General features: G+C 37.2%; 2 protein-coding genes across 3 annotated transcripts; one reads left to right on the top strand and one right to left on the bottom strand.

Annotated features, from left to right (window-relative positions):
- Positions 1–1,163: 1,163 nt before the first annotated feature.
- On the top strand, positions 1,164–5,378 carry LOC116205163 (3-hydroxyisobutyryl-CoA hydrolase-like protein 1, mitochondrial). Of its 2 annotated transcripts, XM_031537667.1 has the most exons (14): positions 1,183–1,510; positions 1,606–1,686; positions 2,216–2,284; positions 2,383–2,446; positions 2,766–2,845; positions 3,063–3,146; positions 3,379–3,463; positions 3,591–3,676; positions 3,761–3,882; positions 3,972–4,032; positions 4,174–4,272; positions 4,353–4,454; positions 4,667–4,708; positions 4,875–5,378. In XM_031537667.1, the coding sequence occupies exons 1-14, from the start codon at positions 1,391–1,393 to the stop codon at positions 4,992–4,994; spliced, it is 1,215 nt and encodes a 404-aa protein (XP_031393527.1). In that variant the 5' UTR covers positions 1,183–1,390; the 3' UTR covers positions 4,995–5,378. The 2 variants fall into 2 exon arrangements, with proteins under 2 accessions (XP_031393528.1, XP_031393527.1); XM_031537668.1 differs by lacking the exon at positions 4,353–4,454 and having other exon boundaries at positions 1,164–1,510.
- On the bottom strand, positions 4,715–11,165 carry LOC116205162 (carotenoid cleavage dioxygenase 7, chloroplastic). Its single transcript, XM_031537666.1, has 6 exons — positions 10,285–11,165; positions 9,155–9,283; positions 8,429–8,560; positions 5,870–6,243; positions 5,452–5,775; positions 4,715–5,337 (listed from the first exon to the last, which is right to left on the bottom strand). Exons 1-6 carry the CDS (start codon positions 11,135–11,137, stop codon positions 5,188–5,190), a joined length of 1,962 nt encoding a protein of 653 aa, XP_031393526.1. The 5' UTR covers positions 11,138–11,165; the 3' UTR covers positions 4,715–5,187.
- Positions 11,166–17,001: the final 5,836 nt, after the last annotated feature.

Below are 17,001 nucleotides of genomic sequence, written 5' to 3'. Positions count from 1 at the left end.
CTACCTATCAAGCAATGTCAATTCGATGTTTTTCCTGTACTAAAAACGTCAATGTAGATAACCGGTTATCTATCTAGTAGTAATATATCTTGTGGTAATGTACATTACCACTTCAAAGATAACCGACAATGCGCCAAATGCCCACGAGGGTTTTGGAAATGAACGCACTATTAGGGGTGATCGGTTCCAAGTACCATGTACTTTTCACGATATTCAGACCCTACCCTGTGAGGGACAAGTTCCAAGATTTTGGAACAGGACCCTACCCTCTTGAATATTGGAACCGTAACCTACCCGGAACCTGTATTATATCACAGGTTCTGGGTACCCTGTTGAAACCTGTAAATTTTTTTCTTTCGCTAAATAATACCGAAAATGTCACATACATAATTAGTAATCACGTCAAATAGAATATCAACAAAATTTAGATTAATCCACAATAACGAAAAAATAATATGCCCCATCAATCCAATGACAAAATTAAACATCCATAATACGATCTCACACGACAAAATGCCTCTATTCTGATTTATTAGAGAAAGTAATTTTACTCTTTCATCTATATTTTTTTAATAAATAACTGGTTCCTGTTACCATGTAAGTAGGAATCGGAACCGAAATCGGTTTTCACCGGTTCTTGATTTTAATATCCGAAACTTACCTAATTTTCAATACGAACTATCCGGATCATACCCTAACGGATAGATTCTGACCGGTTCCGGATATACCCGATACCCATGCACACCCCTACGCACTATCATCGAATACATAAAAATGTGCTTGACAACTACTTCCTTTTGCGCTATTATGTCTCTTGCGGAATTATTCTTTGTATTCGCGTGATTCGTCCTGGCATGCTATTTTAGATCTTTCACAGAGGAAAGAGGAGCTCGATTAGCAATATAGATAATCACTTGACCGGACGCATTATTCATTACATCCAAACTTTCAAAGAACCTCTTTCAGGCTGGCGACATCTTAAATGGCCACTAAGCAATTCATAGACTCTGCGTCATAGTCCGACAAAACTCGAGTTTTCACTTTTATCTCAAATTTAGCTCAAGTTCCAATTTTTCGCAAAAAAATACCTAATCTTTTGATTTTGTCTAATAGTAATTCAATTTTTGTTTTTGGGACAAATGTTTCAGGTGTGACCACTGATATTTAAAGGTTTAATTGAGTTTAATCGAGTCGGATCAGTCCTAAAACTTTCACAGAAAATTTTTTCTACGTTCGAAGAACTTCAATCTGAAACATTGTTTTAGCGGAACTAAGCGGAACAAACGAAGGCAGTCAGTTCGTGTTTTTGGGGTAAATTCAGCAAAAAAAAATAAATCCTGAGCTTTCTCCCTTCACCGAGTTCGTCTTCTCGACTCCACGGGGGAAGAACATGCAGCGCTTCCGGGCATCGCTGCGGCTGCTTGCGCGCTCTCGCTTTTCTGAGCACCATGGAAGAAGTCTATTCTCCTCTCTCGCAAACAACGCCTCCGTGGACGATCTCGATAATCAAGTAAACCTTTACGAGCCCTTTTCCTGCTATGCTCTGTAATTTGAAAATGAATCGGAGCTATTTTTTGGGGTTATCCAATTTGGGATCCGAGGCAGGTGTTGGTGGAAGGCAGGGGCAGTACTCGGACTGCAGTTCTCAATCGACCCGCCTCTCTCAATGCCCTCACCACTGCAATGGTGCGTCTTTCCCACATACCCAGTCTCCCTCCTCCTCTTTATCCCAACTGTATGTTCGTTTCCGTTCAATTCCTCGACTGATTATCTTTTCTTGAGCTGCATTCATAGCTTAGATTGTGATGTTTGTGGCAAGGCGGGCTGCTCCTCTTTGAGTGCAGTTTCCATTGTATATCAATGATTGTGAGTTTCGAGGTGTTATGGTGTATTTTTCCCTGTATGTCTATATCGAACAATATAATTGGCGGTAAACTGATTTACGGGGATCATGCCCGTGCTGTGACTGCTTCAACAGTATGAGAATGCGTTTAGTTGGGGGGGTTTGAATTCGTTGACGTAGATTGAATTGGTTAGTTGGGGGAGTTTGAATTGATGAAGACATTCGTTGAAGATTGTCAATCCAATCTAATGTTCTCACTTGCCTGACCATAATTTTGTCAAAATTCAGTTTCATTAACATTTGGGATGGATTGGGTTTTGAATCAGCATCTTCTGTACTGATGCTAGTGACACTGAACCTTTTGGTTCACAGGGTGCGAGATTGCAGAAACTCTATAAATCTTGGGAAGATGATCCCGATGTAGGTTTTGTGATGATGAAGGTAATACTTATTCCCATCTCACCAACTTTCTACATCTTCCTAGCTCTATCTTTCGTGCCAGGAGCAACTTTTATTTCACTATTTGTATCCTTCCAAAGGGCAGTGGCAGGGCATTTTGTGCGGGTGGAGATATTGTGAGTCTCTATCGTTTGATAAACAAAGGTAAGGAACCTTGTTTCATTACCAAGGACTTTTCTTACATTGTTTCTCTGAATTGATTTCTTGGGATTATTCGTGGTGCTTTCTACTGAAATTTGAACTTCTGTCAATTGCCTTTGTTCCAAAAAGATTTTCACGGTCAGCACTCTACAGGAAAATTGATTTACAATCCTTTTGTTGGTGTTCTTTCTTGTGGGATCTAATCAATCACCATGCGTTCCTCTGAAAATTTTCTTTTGGCTTATATTTGTCAATGCAATTATTTCATCCAACACTTTTTACTTATGAAATAATGCTTATTCACCTGACTCATGCGATGCAGGAAAACTAGATGACAGTAGGGACTTTTTCAGGACACTTTATACTTTCATATATTTTCTAGGAACATACTTGAAGCCACATGTGAGTACTCAATCGTTATTAGATACTTTTATTAATAGCATGATTATGTTATGCATTCATTTCTGGACCTAAAATTTTCATCTTCCATTCTATATTCTAATGCACAACATGATTATGTAATTGGCCCGTACTTGGAGCTTGGCTTTTTATTCTAGCATGTCATTTTCATTTCAAACAATGAGAGAAATTCATGGAGCAAAACAACTTCTCTTTGTAGGTGGCCCTTTTAAATGGCGTTACAATGGGTGGTGGAGCCGGAGTTTCAATCCCTGGGACTCTCCGAGTAGCGACAAATAAAACCGTATGCCGCTGGGATATCTTTATTAATAGTTATTCCTCTTTAGATTGAAATTGATCAGTTCAATTGCTTTTCCTCTGTTTCTACCATTTGTTTTCTCTTCTGATTGTAAGCAGTTGTGCCCTCATTTTGAGCACTGTTAGAGTTTCCATCTTATTTTCACGCAATCTTTTCCAAGTAGTGTGTCCTTGTGTTTTCGTCATTTGAAGTACTTATAAATTTTTCATATTCTCAGGTCTTTGCCACGCCTGAAACTTTGATTGGTTTCCATCCCGATGCTGGTGCATCCTTTTACCTCTCTCATTTACCTGGTCATATTGGTAGCTATTCTTTCTCCGTTAAATCTTCCTTTCATTGTAAAATTTTTGCCATTGTATTGGTTGCAGAAAATACCTCACTTGCACAAAAATGTACATTATATTTATCTTCCCTGCTGAAATTTTGCAGGAGAATATTTGGGGTTAACAGGAGAAAAACTCGTCGGATCAGAAATGCTTGCCTGTGGACTGGCGACCCACTACACAATTAGTGAAGTAAATCACTATCTTGTCTTTCAGCCATTATCCATGTTTGAAGTTTCAAATCAGTTCTTAATTTTGCTCGGTACTGTGCTGCAGAGGCTTTCAAATTTGGAAGAGCAACTTGGAAAGTTAGTAACTGATGATCCTTCGGTTATCGAAAGTTCACTAGAGAATTACGCGGATATTGTTTACCCTGATAAGACTAGTGTTATTCACAGGTTTCGTCTCATTCCCATATTTTCTTGTATAGAGGTTAGTCTTCCAACCTTTGTGACTTTCCAAGAGTGCTTTTTGCTTTTGTTCCCAGGATTGAGCTGCTGGATAGATGTTTTGGCCTCGACTCAGTAGAAGAAATTATTGATGCCTTGGTAAGATTAGTGTTTCAAATGAAAATTTTCTGTTCCCAATTAAATTAAAAGAAAAAAAAGATGTTTACTTTTCATGTAGCATAACTTCCTTATGTGAGGGTGATGAAGAAGTTTTACTCATCTAACGGCCTATAATTTCAGGAAACTGAAGCGGGTAGAACGGATGATGACTGGTGCAAGTCCACTCTCAGGAGGCTCAAAGAAGCTTCTCCATTGAGCTTGAAGGTTTCCTTAAGATCCGTGAGTACTCAACATCATCTCTTCTCCTTTCTTAGCTTTTTAAGAACCAACACACATAGTAAACAGGAAAGGTGTTACAGATTCGGGAAGGCAGATTCCAAACCCTCGATCAGTGCTTGGCTCGTGAGTACCGTATGTCCCTTCAGGGAATCTCTGGGCAGATTTCACGTGATTTCTGCGAGGTATGACTGTCTGATTGGTTATGGAGGACTGGTGGAATTCTAGTTGGGTCTCCATTTTCCTCTACTTGAAAGAAATGAGACAGAACCAGTTGTTCTGGGGAGTGCAATTCAAAACTTTTCAACCTTATTTGCATTCACACTTCTATTTGCCAAATATATCCCCTCATAATTCCCTTAACTCACCAAAAACTTTTTGTTCATTTCATGATCAGGGTGTTCGAGCACGGATGGTGAACAAGGACTTTACACCAAGGGTAGGATATCTGATCCTTAAAATATTCCAATAGTTTGCGGTTTTGTTTGTCACAGATCGTTTCTAAAGCAGAAGCTTTGCCTTGAAAAAGAGAACACCTCACTACAATGCCATGTTTGTTCATATCTTGGACGACAACCTCAACTATTGATCTCATTTGGCTGCAGTGGGACCCACCGAGCCTAGAGAACGTCTCCAAGGACATGGTGGATCAATATTTTTCGCCTCTGAGTTCGTCTGAGCCTGAGCTTGATCTGCCAACAAAACTCCGAGAAGCTTTCCCCTAAACCTTCTTCAGGATTTGGTTGGCTGATTCTTGGCGCCCTTTTATGATGGACATAGCTGGCGCTCTGTTTCATAATTTCAGGGTGGTGATTCTATTCTGCTCCCTTAATATTCTTTGGTACGGTATATGAACTAAGATCGGAAATCGTTGGGAAATATAAATAAAACATTTGGAAGTGCCAGGTTTTGAACAATTTACGGGCTGTCACTTGCCCAGAACCCATGAAAGCCCAGAGGGAAATTCAGGTGTTTGGGCACTTCAAATCTTGCCACCGCTGCATCAACTTCTCCAATCCTCTTTGGATCCAAAATGACCAGATAGCATCTCTGTATTGAAACTGCATACTGCCAAAAAATAAAAATAAAAATAATTACTATTGTAATTAGATGATAATGTATTCATAGCAATGAATAATTACATAATATTACATAATATAGGGAATTAGTTGATCAGTTTACCTCGACTACAAGAATATAGCCTTCATCCTCTCCTTCTCCTGCCGTCTCTTTGGGAACAAAAATGGGCTCTCCGATGAATCTCCTGTTCCCAGCGGACCACGTTCTTTTGGATTTGGTCAAGGTGTCGATCTTCACCACTGAGTCGAACGGAAAATGCGGTAACGTTCGACGACAACCCGAAGAAGTTCCTGCATAGATGTATCTGTTTCTGACACTGGAAAATGCTGGATTTATTACAGGAAAGTCGGATGACTTCCTCCATGAGCCCAGCGGCTCAACCCCGCATTTCTCACAATTTCCATAAGCATCTAGATTAATTGATACCTGCAGGGGAATTGTACAAGAATAAGGGAATTCATGAAAGATACAGGAAGATGAAAACCATACAGCGGAAAAGTTCGAATTAATTGGTTTTCACCTGAATAAGATGAGGCAGCATCAATTCGGTTTCGTCCTTGTCGATATTCATTATGGAAGGGTCCAATTTGCCACTTAGCCAGTTATATCCGAATAGTTTCTGGAAATTGAACCAATCATAGGAACAAGCAGCTGCCTGGAGCTTTATCTCCATAGTCCCCTCATCTTCATTGATGGTCTCAAAGGCATTCCCAACATGGAGCAGCCACAGCTGCGATGGAACTTCAATGGGCACAGACCAGTCCCTCTCTGTCGCCCGGTTGCTCCGATCACTAGGGTAGCGCGGCAGCAAGTAGATCGGTGATGTGGGCTTGCTAGGGTTTACGGACAGTGCCGATATCATGGGCGACAATCCAGATATTGCGCCTAGTGATCCTGCATTTCCATTCGAAATTTATCCATTCATCGACAAATTATAAGTAGAGCAACCAATTCCCTCTTTCTGGAATTGATAAAATTATTTAGGAAAGAAAAAAGAAAATTAATGAAATGGACCCCAAGAAAGCCAGTGAATATGGTAAACTCATATTAAATATTGTGTTTTTCTTGTAAAATTTTCTTTTTTAGCAAGTTCTGGTGCTTATTTATGGTATGATCGTCTTGACTCAACTATGTCCAAGATGCGGTGGGATAGTAAGTTTCCATTGGACTTATGAGTAGTTAGACTCGTATTTCCAAAGTTTAAGGTGATAAATATGAAACCATGGGATTCTAAATCTCTAACTCTCAGCAGTCGCTTTCACATGTCACGTGTATTTCTCAACAATAAGGCAGACAATTTATAACACTCTTGCTAATGGGAATACTGACCAAGCAATCCTTTTCACTTCTTAGTCTTGAAGGGACTAACATGAGTTGCATTCTACAGGTCTCGATAATCGTGAGTTCCTGACGCTGTGCCAGTTCACAAATGATGCATAAAACCCAAACCTGATACCACCTCAAGTAACCAATGGAGCTACAAGTACGAAGTTGGGCTCACGTCTAATATAAATGGTCACACTTTCATGACACCTTCGTATTAAGCCGATGGATGTTGCAGTTTTTAAAACCATTCGATTTCTAAACTGGGAATTTCGTTATTAATCCTCTAGTCTTATTTGCTAGATTACTCTTAAATCTCAATAATACTTGTCTAACCAGCTGATAAAATGACAATTTATATCATCCATCAATCGATATCTTTTTTGATGGGTTATCAATCGATCGATATCAATATATGAAAGTTGAAGCGTGCAAGGACATTAACACCAGAACGACTTTCTATGCAACCTTTAGCTCCCCATGATATTTTCGTATGATTTATCAATTAACATAAATTTATGCATCTCATTTAATTCTAAGCATATATTAATATATGATAATTTAAAAAATTTCATCGTTAATATTACAAAAGTATATACTATTACTAATTAATAAATTTATAATAAGCATAAAAACAAACAAAACATTCTTTTAATTTATGTAAATTGAATGCGCGCGCAACACGAGTATCATTGATTAGTTATAATATGCAAAATTTGAGTGCTGAAATATGGGGAAACTTCATTTTGAAAACCCTAGATATATATAAATTCTCTAGAATTATTATTATTATTTTATACTTAGCTAAATTATCTCGATTCTTTTATTATTTTATTCTCATGAAATTATGACTCTTAGCTGTTGCATTGAAAATCAGAATAAAGATTAGAAAATATTCTTGAAAAATAGCAAAATATTTTTTGATAAATATCGCATATATTACGGTTTATTAATTTTGTCCTATGCAAGCGTCATGTAGGAACCTCAGGTAGTTACAACAACAAATTTTTTCGAACCTGTATGTAGTTACCGGCAAAATGTATTTTGATAACCTGCTCTCTCAATACTCTCTAGATTTGTTTATTATTTTACTTTTAGCAAAATTATGAAACTTAATTATTGTTTATTGACTATTGAGAATCACCAATGAAGATTAAAATTTTCCTTTAAAAAAAAATTCTTTCCTTGATAAATTAAGCATTTTTTTTTTGTAAATATCAAATAAATTATATTAATTAATTTTCTTATGTACTTGCACGGTATGTGCCCCTGTACCAAGTTTTAAATGATGGTCCTTGGGAATTCCTTTTCGTAACGGTATCGTAATAAGGGACAATTGTTGCTTTTTCTTAGATAGCGTGTCTAAACCTTTTCCTAAACTTGACGATCACGCAACGAGTCCATTTTTCTGTTTTTTGGTTGAATGAGTCCAATTTTCTTTTGTAAAGAAAAAGGCAAAGGATGTGATAATGCATAATAGAAAGAAAAATAACGGAAGAAAAGGGAAAAATGCAAAGAGAAAGAGAAGTGCTTTCAGATTCGTATTTAAAAAACAAAAGAGAAAAAGAGAAAGGATGTGTATTACAGTAGTATATGTGTTCTCTAAAAAATTAAGAGGTTCTATGTTCGATTATTATTTGTGAAATGACTTATATTCTTTTATTTAATTTCTTATTCTTTATTAAATTCATATTGTCTGTCCTGAAATTAAAAAAAAAGAAAAAAACAGAGAGAGGATTATATATATTTTACTAACCAAGAGGATCAAGCTTGATACGGTTGCCAAATAAAATGTAATGAGTGTCAGTGAAGGCCCAATCGTGAATCATCAAGTGATCCGGAATGGTGAACTCTCGCTTCTGCACCATCTTGAACTCCGAATCAAATTCTGCAATTAATTATTATTGCATTATTATTTAAAAAAAGATATTATTCCCACCAAAAAAAAGGAATCATCAATCTTAAAAGATAATAATATAGTCTGAATTAATTAGTAGAAGAAAAAAATGGAGATAGATTAAAAGAAAAATCAATTTGCTTTACTATTCAAGATTCAGATTTATAAGCAACCAAATATTGTCAGTTCAATTCTGCAAAGATCTGCTATACAATAATCTGTCGAAAAAAAAAAACATACTTTCTAATGTATATTTCTTCTCTGTTTCTAATATGGAGACGATTCACTCCCAAAATTTTGTGCACCGTTTAAAAATTTATCTCCGTTCAACTCAGAATTTACCTTATACCGAAAACATGCACGCTTAGTTGTTACGACCACTACTACTTTTCCTTTCATAATTGAAAATTCGAAACAATGAATAACGTCATGCGAAGTGAAAATATATATTGTTGCATATATAGCAAGAATTTTTCATTGAAATATTTGGGAGAGACCAGTAATGAATGATTAGTGTCTCGGTAACTAGGTAAAATTAGAATGTTGTAACATGTGAACAAATCGATCAATGAGAGGTCGAGTTACCGTAGAAGGTGAAATTACTGCGTGGGAGCAACATGTCCTCAGCATTGCATGAGATGGTGAGTAGTCTATTCCTCTTTGGGTCAACCTTGTAATGCGACAACATTCTCTTCGGGGGCATCTTAAACACTCCTGCCAATTGAAATATTCCCCCAAAAATATATTAAGAATAAAATCAATATCACTTAATAAATATAATATAAAAATAAGATTATGTCCTGTCAGCAAAACAAAAAGCAAAGTTAAAACCTGTGTTATAATTGGAAAAAATTAAAAGTTGTCTGAAAAATGTGACAGAAAAATTAATGTTAATTTTTGCTTAGAAAAAATTACTGTTAATTGAGATTCTCTTGTTCATCCAAACAACATATATAAGATTCTCTTATTCGTCCAAAACAATAATTTTTATGTGTAGTACAATTTCGACAATAATAATACCCATATAATATATATATATATATATATCAATATAGTTGTACGATCGAGAGACACTCGTGGGCAAACGTGCTGGACAGAAGAGAAAATAATACGTTGCCGCACTTTGATGCATTGTCACAAGGGGAAAATCATTAAATAACAGTCCACAGCAAACCTTGAGTTAATTCACAGAAAGGAATCTAGAAAGTGGATATAGTGCAATAGCAACATACGTCTTTCATGAATTTCCCTCGTAATTGAAAAGAATGGACAGAAAGAATTATTAAGATTTTTTTCTTTTTTTTTTAATGATTTTGACTTATTTAGGGTGCTGGGAGAGTATGTAAAATTAGATTATCGGCAAAGCTAGCGAGGGTCAGTGCAAGATGCTTTATCTCCATTAATGATCAGTTCTATACATATTTGAATCTTATCCCGAACGACTATATCCTTCTCTTCTAGAGAGGGATTGCGAGGACTCTGGATATAATTAATCCTCAATATCCTATTTTTTGAATTTTTCTGTGGTCCATCATCATAGTTAAATACTATACATATTATTCACCCAAAAATAAAAGATACTATACCTGTTGAGTTCTCATCGTGTCAGTGACCCTGGCCATAAAAAAAATTAAGAATACATTTTGGGCAACCCTGCTTACTGTGCAAATTTCAGGAGGAATTAATCGGACGACATGAAATCTAATAACACGTACCATAGAGAATTGGCTTTAGGACACTAGCCGCAGCATCCCAAACCCTGCTACCACCACCGGATCCCGCGGTGGGACTGTGGCCACCTCTGCCTGTGACATTGAACTTTCCCACTGTATCCAACGTGCTGGGTTCGACCTCATATGGCTCCCCGCCCTCCCACAGGCAGAGGAGCTTGCCGCCCCACCTCAACACGCTAGTGTTAGCCACATTCTTCATCACTTTGGTGTTCCCGACCTTCCTTCCAGCCTTGAGCACCGAGAATGGGCCCCTGTACGTGAACCTCCATGACCCACTCACTGCGTCATGCTCTTCCTCCTGAGCCTCAGTCCTCACATACCGGGCCATGAACCCGACTTTTCCCGCCTTCCCACCAAGGGTGAAGGCCCGGAGGTAACCGTGCCCATCCAATGGGTGGACTGTCGACCCATGGTCGTCCTTGAACAGGCCAGGGCCCGCCAGGTAGTATGTGCCTTGAGGGAAGTCGGCAGGGACTGCCCCATTCAATGTGCGGAGCATGATAGGCTCCGCAGTCTCAGACCGCTGAGATACAAAAAGAAACTGGTAGTCCCAGAAAGCAGCTGCAGTATCATCAACATGTTCTTGATCGGGGACTGAGATGGTAGGGATCGACCTGTTGGGTGCTGGGATGGAGATGGCTCTCGGTGGTGGAGGTCGGGCGGATGGAGACGGTGGGCTAGCCGGCGGAGGAAGGAGCTTTGGCGGAATAATGTGGCAAGTAACAGCCGGCATCTTTCGTGATTGTATTAGAACTGGAAGTTTGTCCAAGCAATTCAATGATGAAAACGAAGTTGGCGTTTTAAAATTATATATAAAGACGAGAACTTGAAGCATAGGGGATGGGAAATTTTGGGGCGGCCATAACTATTGTTCTAAAAGGTTGGTCTTATTATAAACATCATCATCATCATCATCATCATTATTAGTTTTCATTTTGTATCTAGAAGTTCAACGGACCACAATTAATCCAGTTTGAACCGGATCAGCTATTAAGAGGTAAAACTCTACTCAGCGTGGATTTTCTCCATTCACAAAACTTAAATATAAAACCTAACTTATTTAAGGAGAATAAGTGCCGAACTGTTTGAACCAATTCATGTTAATATAAATAGCTTAATTTAGTTATTTGCATAGATGATATAAATTTTATATATATATATATATATATATATGCATGTCTGTGTGTGTGAAGTCCTCTTATCTGATTAGAACCAAATCTAAAATCCCAAGTTTCGCATTGAGTGCAAATGTTATCTAAAAAAGGGTGCAAGTATCATCTTCATCAAATCACATTTATTTCTTTTTTCGGTTACAAACGATACTCATTGGTCAAGTATAATTAATAAAAATTATAATAGCTAATAAAGTGGGGCGAATAATCCCACTGAATATTGAACCTAGAATTTATGCGCTACACCCTCTTTGATAACTCTCTTTTATTTCTTCATTATAAGAAAGACCAATTGACCTAAAATAAGGCAATGAAATATTTAATAACTAATAAGGAAGCACATGTTATTTATCAAAAAATACAAATAAATATTCATTTGAAAAATATAAATAAATAAAATAGCACAGATTATTCCACACGAAAAGCGAATATAAAATATCTTGATTAATAAGTAAAAATAAGTGTCATTGTACTACGTCCTCTTCCTCAAATCCCATTTATTTCACCATTTCTAATATTTACCTTTGATATGAAAGGAAACAGATTATTTTTTTGGGGGAAAAGAGAAATAGATTTTCTTTGCATCATCGACCCCTGTACAGTTTATGTCTGTTGCGAGCCTTGCTAGTTGGAAATGATGCCTTTTGGCATTAGAAATAACGTTTGCATTCCATTTACCTCGTTGAAACTTATATGAAAGGAAACACATAGTGTTAGGGTGAGTTTGTTTGGCCTTAATTAAATAAATGCTTAAAAATTAGTTACAAGTTAGTTATAAGAGAAAATTAATGTAAAAAAGAGGAAAAAATGAGAGATAATGATCTAAACTACTTAATCATTAAGCAAAAAATCACTTAATAAAATAAGTTGGATTACACTATGCTAAATATTCTTTTTCTGACAAAGAGAATGTAGTGCAATGACACGCGCTCCTACATGGTAACTTATGGATTTTAGGTTCTGTTATTATAGTGTGACCACCTGTATCTTTTTTATTAGCTTTTCAATTTCTTTGTATTGCCATGGACCTCCCTTAGATTTTCTTTATTTTCTTTGAAGAATTAAAAGAATTTCATTAATAGAAACTTATATATATAGTACAATAATTAGTAAAGATCAAGAGGTGTCATTGACCGAAAATGGTAGAGAATCGACCGAAAAAAAAAGATGAAGAGGTGGCGAGGGAGTAGAAGCTAAGCTTAATAACAAAGGCCAATTGGAAAAAGAGACTACAAAAAAAAGAAAAAAAGTATAGATGATTTACCTACTGACGTGCATCTACTGATATTATTTATTTGTTTGTTTATTTGGATAAGCACGTATGTACATGTATATGTTATTAATAATAATTCCATAATTTATATTTTATTCAAAAAAAAGTATAGATGATACAAGTGGCAAAATTTTGCCACGTCTATAATATAAGAGAATTTTCGGTAAGGAAAATATAAAAATCAAAATCTACATAAAAATTAAGAAATTTTGAGCTAATTTTCCGTAAATAGCACTTCTCGTATTCCTATATTTCTTTTCTCCTTTGCTGATTCCCTTCCAAGTTAAAGAGCGTCGTTTGTAATTATTAAAAAAAAATCCATCAATAAATATAAATGTGTGCATAGTGGGGGAAAAGTGTGTCGGATCCTAAACTTACACCGGGCTGGTACGGGCTCCACCAATCCATCATTTCACTCCAACACCAAACAATTTGGCTCATCAAATGGCAGACATATTATGTTTCATGCATACCTTCTAGATCGTTGGATCCTCTACATCATATTCCTTTAAGTCAAAAGAGTGTCACCCGTCAAATATTGACAAATATTATTATACAGCTTCACACTCTACACGAATCTTCTTCAATTTTTTATTGGTCGACAATGTTGTCAAATTTAAGGGTTCATGTCAACTCTCAGTAGATAGACCTCTTAAACTCATAACCTAAACTCGTATTGTAAACTCTTCTAGTTACATGTACTATATATTCTAGTGTGGGGAATTATAATCCCATATGAAAAAAATGAAAGAATAATCATGAGTTTATATGAGGCTTAGGTACCAACACTTATGATGCGGACCTCACGAAAGATTGTGAAACCCGATGACCAACTTGAATCGATTCCCAGATCGCCAAACTCAGATTTAGATAAAGAGGATTATTGACCCGTTGTTTATAGAGAAACAAGAACCGACAATATCAAGATAAGGATTATTGACCCGTTGTTTATGAAGAAACAAGAACCAATAATATCAAAGTGTACCGAACAATCACAAGCTGTCACACTTGTTCGTTCGAAGGAGTTCAATGAAGAACAAAGGAGAAAAATCTCACCAAAATACCAGAATAGTCTGCCCTGATCAGCTACTCAGCCTCCTTTATATAAGCTTAGGAGAAACTGGAAACTAACAAACTAGGCAACTGGAATATCCTTAGTTTCCTAAAGCCAGAATAACAGAGGAAACTAAATAAAGGCTATCTAGAATAGTTGACAGTCTTTTATTCCATCTTCAGCATCTCATGGCAAGTCAAGTGAATAAAGGCCTTTGGAGACCCAATTGAATTAGACTCCTCTTGGCCCAAAAAGCCCATCAGCAAGCTCTCCATAGCTTGTTGGATTTGTTTGGCCTTCGCCCGTGTGATTGGCCCACTCGGAACATGCAAGCCTCTAAGATCTTGTGCTTCAGCTCCCTCTTCAGGAGTCCGACTTCCAAGCTCATGTGCATCAGCCTCATTGTCATGCCCATGATCCTCATCAACTTATCAACTTAAACTTTTAAGTGAAAATGGACCAAAACCCGTATAAACCCAATAAAAATTCATGATATTAGAGCCGGTTATGCTTTCGTGTGTCCACGTGGGCTTACACTACGCCGACCCAATATCGAGAGCAGTCAAAAGATCACCTTGTGCTAGTCCCCCATCGTCCAAGCACGGAATATGAGCCCGGCTCGAGGTCAGTTGTTGAAAGTGGGTGTTTAAGGGCACGTGACAATGTATAGGTAAAAATAGACCACACGTTGCACGTGAGGGCGGGTGATGAGAATTATAATTTCACATAAAAAAAATGAAAAAATAACCATGAGTTTATATGAGATTTGAGTACCAACACTTATTAGCTTGACTTTTTAAGTGGAAATGACCCAAATCCGTATAAGTCTAATGGAAATTCAAGATGGTATCAGAGCTCATCTGCAACCTAAAATCTTAAGCTGATAAGTTGCTGGACTCAAGTCTTATATAAGCTCGTGATTTATTTATCAATTTTTTCATGTGAGACAACATATCTCAATACTCGCTCTCATGTGGCAACGTGAAGTCTAACACATGCCACGTGCTCTTAAACACCCGCTCTTAATAAGGGATCACGAGCCGAGCATCCTCTTTCGTGCTCCGGCAAGAGGGGACAAACACCAAACTAGCCTCGAGCTCCACACTCGGGCCTAACTAGGGGTGCACTTTTAGCTATCTCGGTACTGGATTGGGCTACTATCAGGCCTGATTAACATGAGGCGCACTCTGGCGCAGAAGCAAAATCTGTTCTAATACCGTGTAAAATACCCACTTGGACCTATAAGCGATTGGGCCAATCTATAACCCAAAAGCTCGAGCTGATAGGTTGTGGTACCCAATCTCTTATAAACTTGTGGAATTCATCTTATATTTTCAATGTGGGACTTAACTCATTCCTAACTCTTAAAATCCGCCCTCACGTGGCAACGTGTGGTCCATCACGTGCCACATGCCATTAAACACCCGTCCTCAACAATTGACCATGAGTCGGACATCCTCTTCCGTGCTCGGGCGAGGAGGGACAAACCAAATTAATCATAAGTTCCACACTCGGGGCCTGACTTAACATGAGGCGCACACTTCGCTGCCTTGAAAGTGTACCTAGCCACAGTCAGGCCAACGCTCGCTGCCTCGAAATTGGATTCCTAACCACACTTGGGCCAACACGGGTGCATGTTTCGGCTACCCTCACAAATAGACCTTAAACCCGGCGTGGTGTGAGTCCATACACGTGCGCACGGAAACATAACTCGTTCTAATACCATGTAAAATACCACTAGGCCTATAAGCGATTGAGCCTATCTCCAACTCAAAAGCTCGAACTAATAAATGTTGGTACCTAAGCCTCATATAAACTCACGGTTATTTTTTCATTTTTTCCATGTGAGATTATAATTCCCATCACTCGTCCTCACATTTAGTTATAAACCAATTAATATAACTTCAATATAAAATAAATCTATCTTAATAAGACCAAAATATATATGAAAATACTACAAATTTGTAGTTATATTCACAGTGAGTACACATGATCTAGTATCAAAATTTAAACGATAATTCTATCTATACTTTATAGTCAAACAAAATATGGGAAAAACTTGATCCAGACCAAATACTTATCAAATTCACTGATCCAAATCAAAGAAGAAAGTAAAAAGTCCGGAAGTTTCATGGAGAGAAGTGACGGAGAAAATAAAAGAATGAGTTGAATAAATGAGACAAAGAGGAACTCCAATTTAGAAGGTTTCCATGATTTTAATGGAAAAAAAATTGAATATTAGAAATTTAATTTAATTTTTTTTTATTATGAGAGAGGCCATGGTCTAGTGCAAAGAAAAATATATTTTTACTTTAACAAGACTTTATTTAAACAGCGGCCTATATTTGTGACATATGCCATTTGTGTTAGAAATTAGCAAAACAATTGCTGACTCGGTAAAATAGATTGCATAACTTAAAGGCGTAAACTCTAGTAAGAGTTTAAGAGTTAAGTTGAAAGTTCACCGAATTTATGGTAGTTTCCAATCTCATAGTGAGTTGATTCGGTTGTGTAAGCATAAGGGTTGAAGAGTTAATTTAACAACTATGTTGGTTGATGCTGAGAAAAGCTTTTCTTGATTAATAAATAGGTTAATTAAGTCTTTCTCTTTCGTTTTGATTTGCCTTTTCCTTTTCTATACCTGAGAGTGGTTGTTCTAAGTGAATTTAATTACTTTGAGAGGCCATTGAGAATATCACTTCGGAAGAACCGAATATTGGTGAACTCTTACGAGTCAGCTTGGTAGGCATATATAGTCCTATACTTGCAAAAATCTGCGTGTCGACTCGACATCAATATTCCACCACGTCCTGCGATGAAATGTTTGGTAATGCTTTGGATTCGATCCATTGAATATGGGAGCAGCCTAAATGGTGAAACGATTGTATGATCGTGAATTTAATATATAATTCTTGCAAGAACGATGCAAATGGATGACACAATGATGGAGACAATTAATAATATGTGTATGATATATGATGTGATGGGGGTTTTGATACCAAAGGGAGCGGTTAGCGGGATACTGCCGGAATAAATGACAAAACATCGATCGAGGAAGAAGGCATAGCGTTGTGGGGGGAAATATGTATGTGTCAGCTCGTGGATCATAATTAACATCGGCCGTCTAATTTGGAATCTGATGATTTCATCTTCAACTAATTGCTTCTTCTTCCATGGCCATTTTTGGCAATTTGAGGATT

The sequence above is a fragment of the Punica granatum genome, chromosome 4 (assembly GCF_007655135.1).
Source record: "Punica granatum isolate Tunisia-2019 chromosome 4, ASM765513v2, whole genome shotgun sequence".
NCBI classification, from domain to species: domain Eukaryota; kingdom Viridiplantae; phylum Streptophyta; class Magnoliopsida; order Myrtales; family Lythraceae; genus Punica; species Punica granatum.
This window is presented reverse-complemented; position numbering and strand designations above follow the sequence as displayed.

Bases quoted from the DNA above. Each gene is read 5' to 3' on its own strand.
- LOC116205163 (XM_031537667.1), top strand. From the start codon at position 1,391: ATGCAGCGCTTCCGGGCATCGCTGCGGCTGCTTGCGCGCTCTCGCTTT. The intron at 2,447-2,765 runs GTAAGGAACCTT...CATGCGATGCAG, and splicing joins CTATCGTTTGATAAACAAAG to GAAAACTAGATGACAGTAGG. The intron at 3,147-3,378 runs GTATGCCGCTGG...TCATATTCTCAG, and splicing joins GAGTAGCGACAAATAAAACC to GTCTTTGCCACGCCTGAAAC.
- LOC116205162 (XM_031537666.1), bottom strand. From the start codon at position 11,137: ATGCTTCAAGTTCTCGTCTTTATATATAATTTTAAAACGCCAACTTCG. The intron at 8,561-9,154 runs GTAACTCGACCT...AATTAATTGCAG, and splicing joins CAGTAATTTCACCTTCTACG to AATTTGATTCGGAGTTCAAG. The intron at 6,244-8,428 runs GTTAGTAAAATA...ATGGAAATGCAG, and splicing joins TATCAAGCTTGATCCTCTTG to GATCACTAGGCGCAATATCT.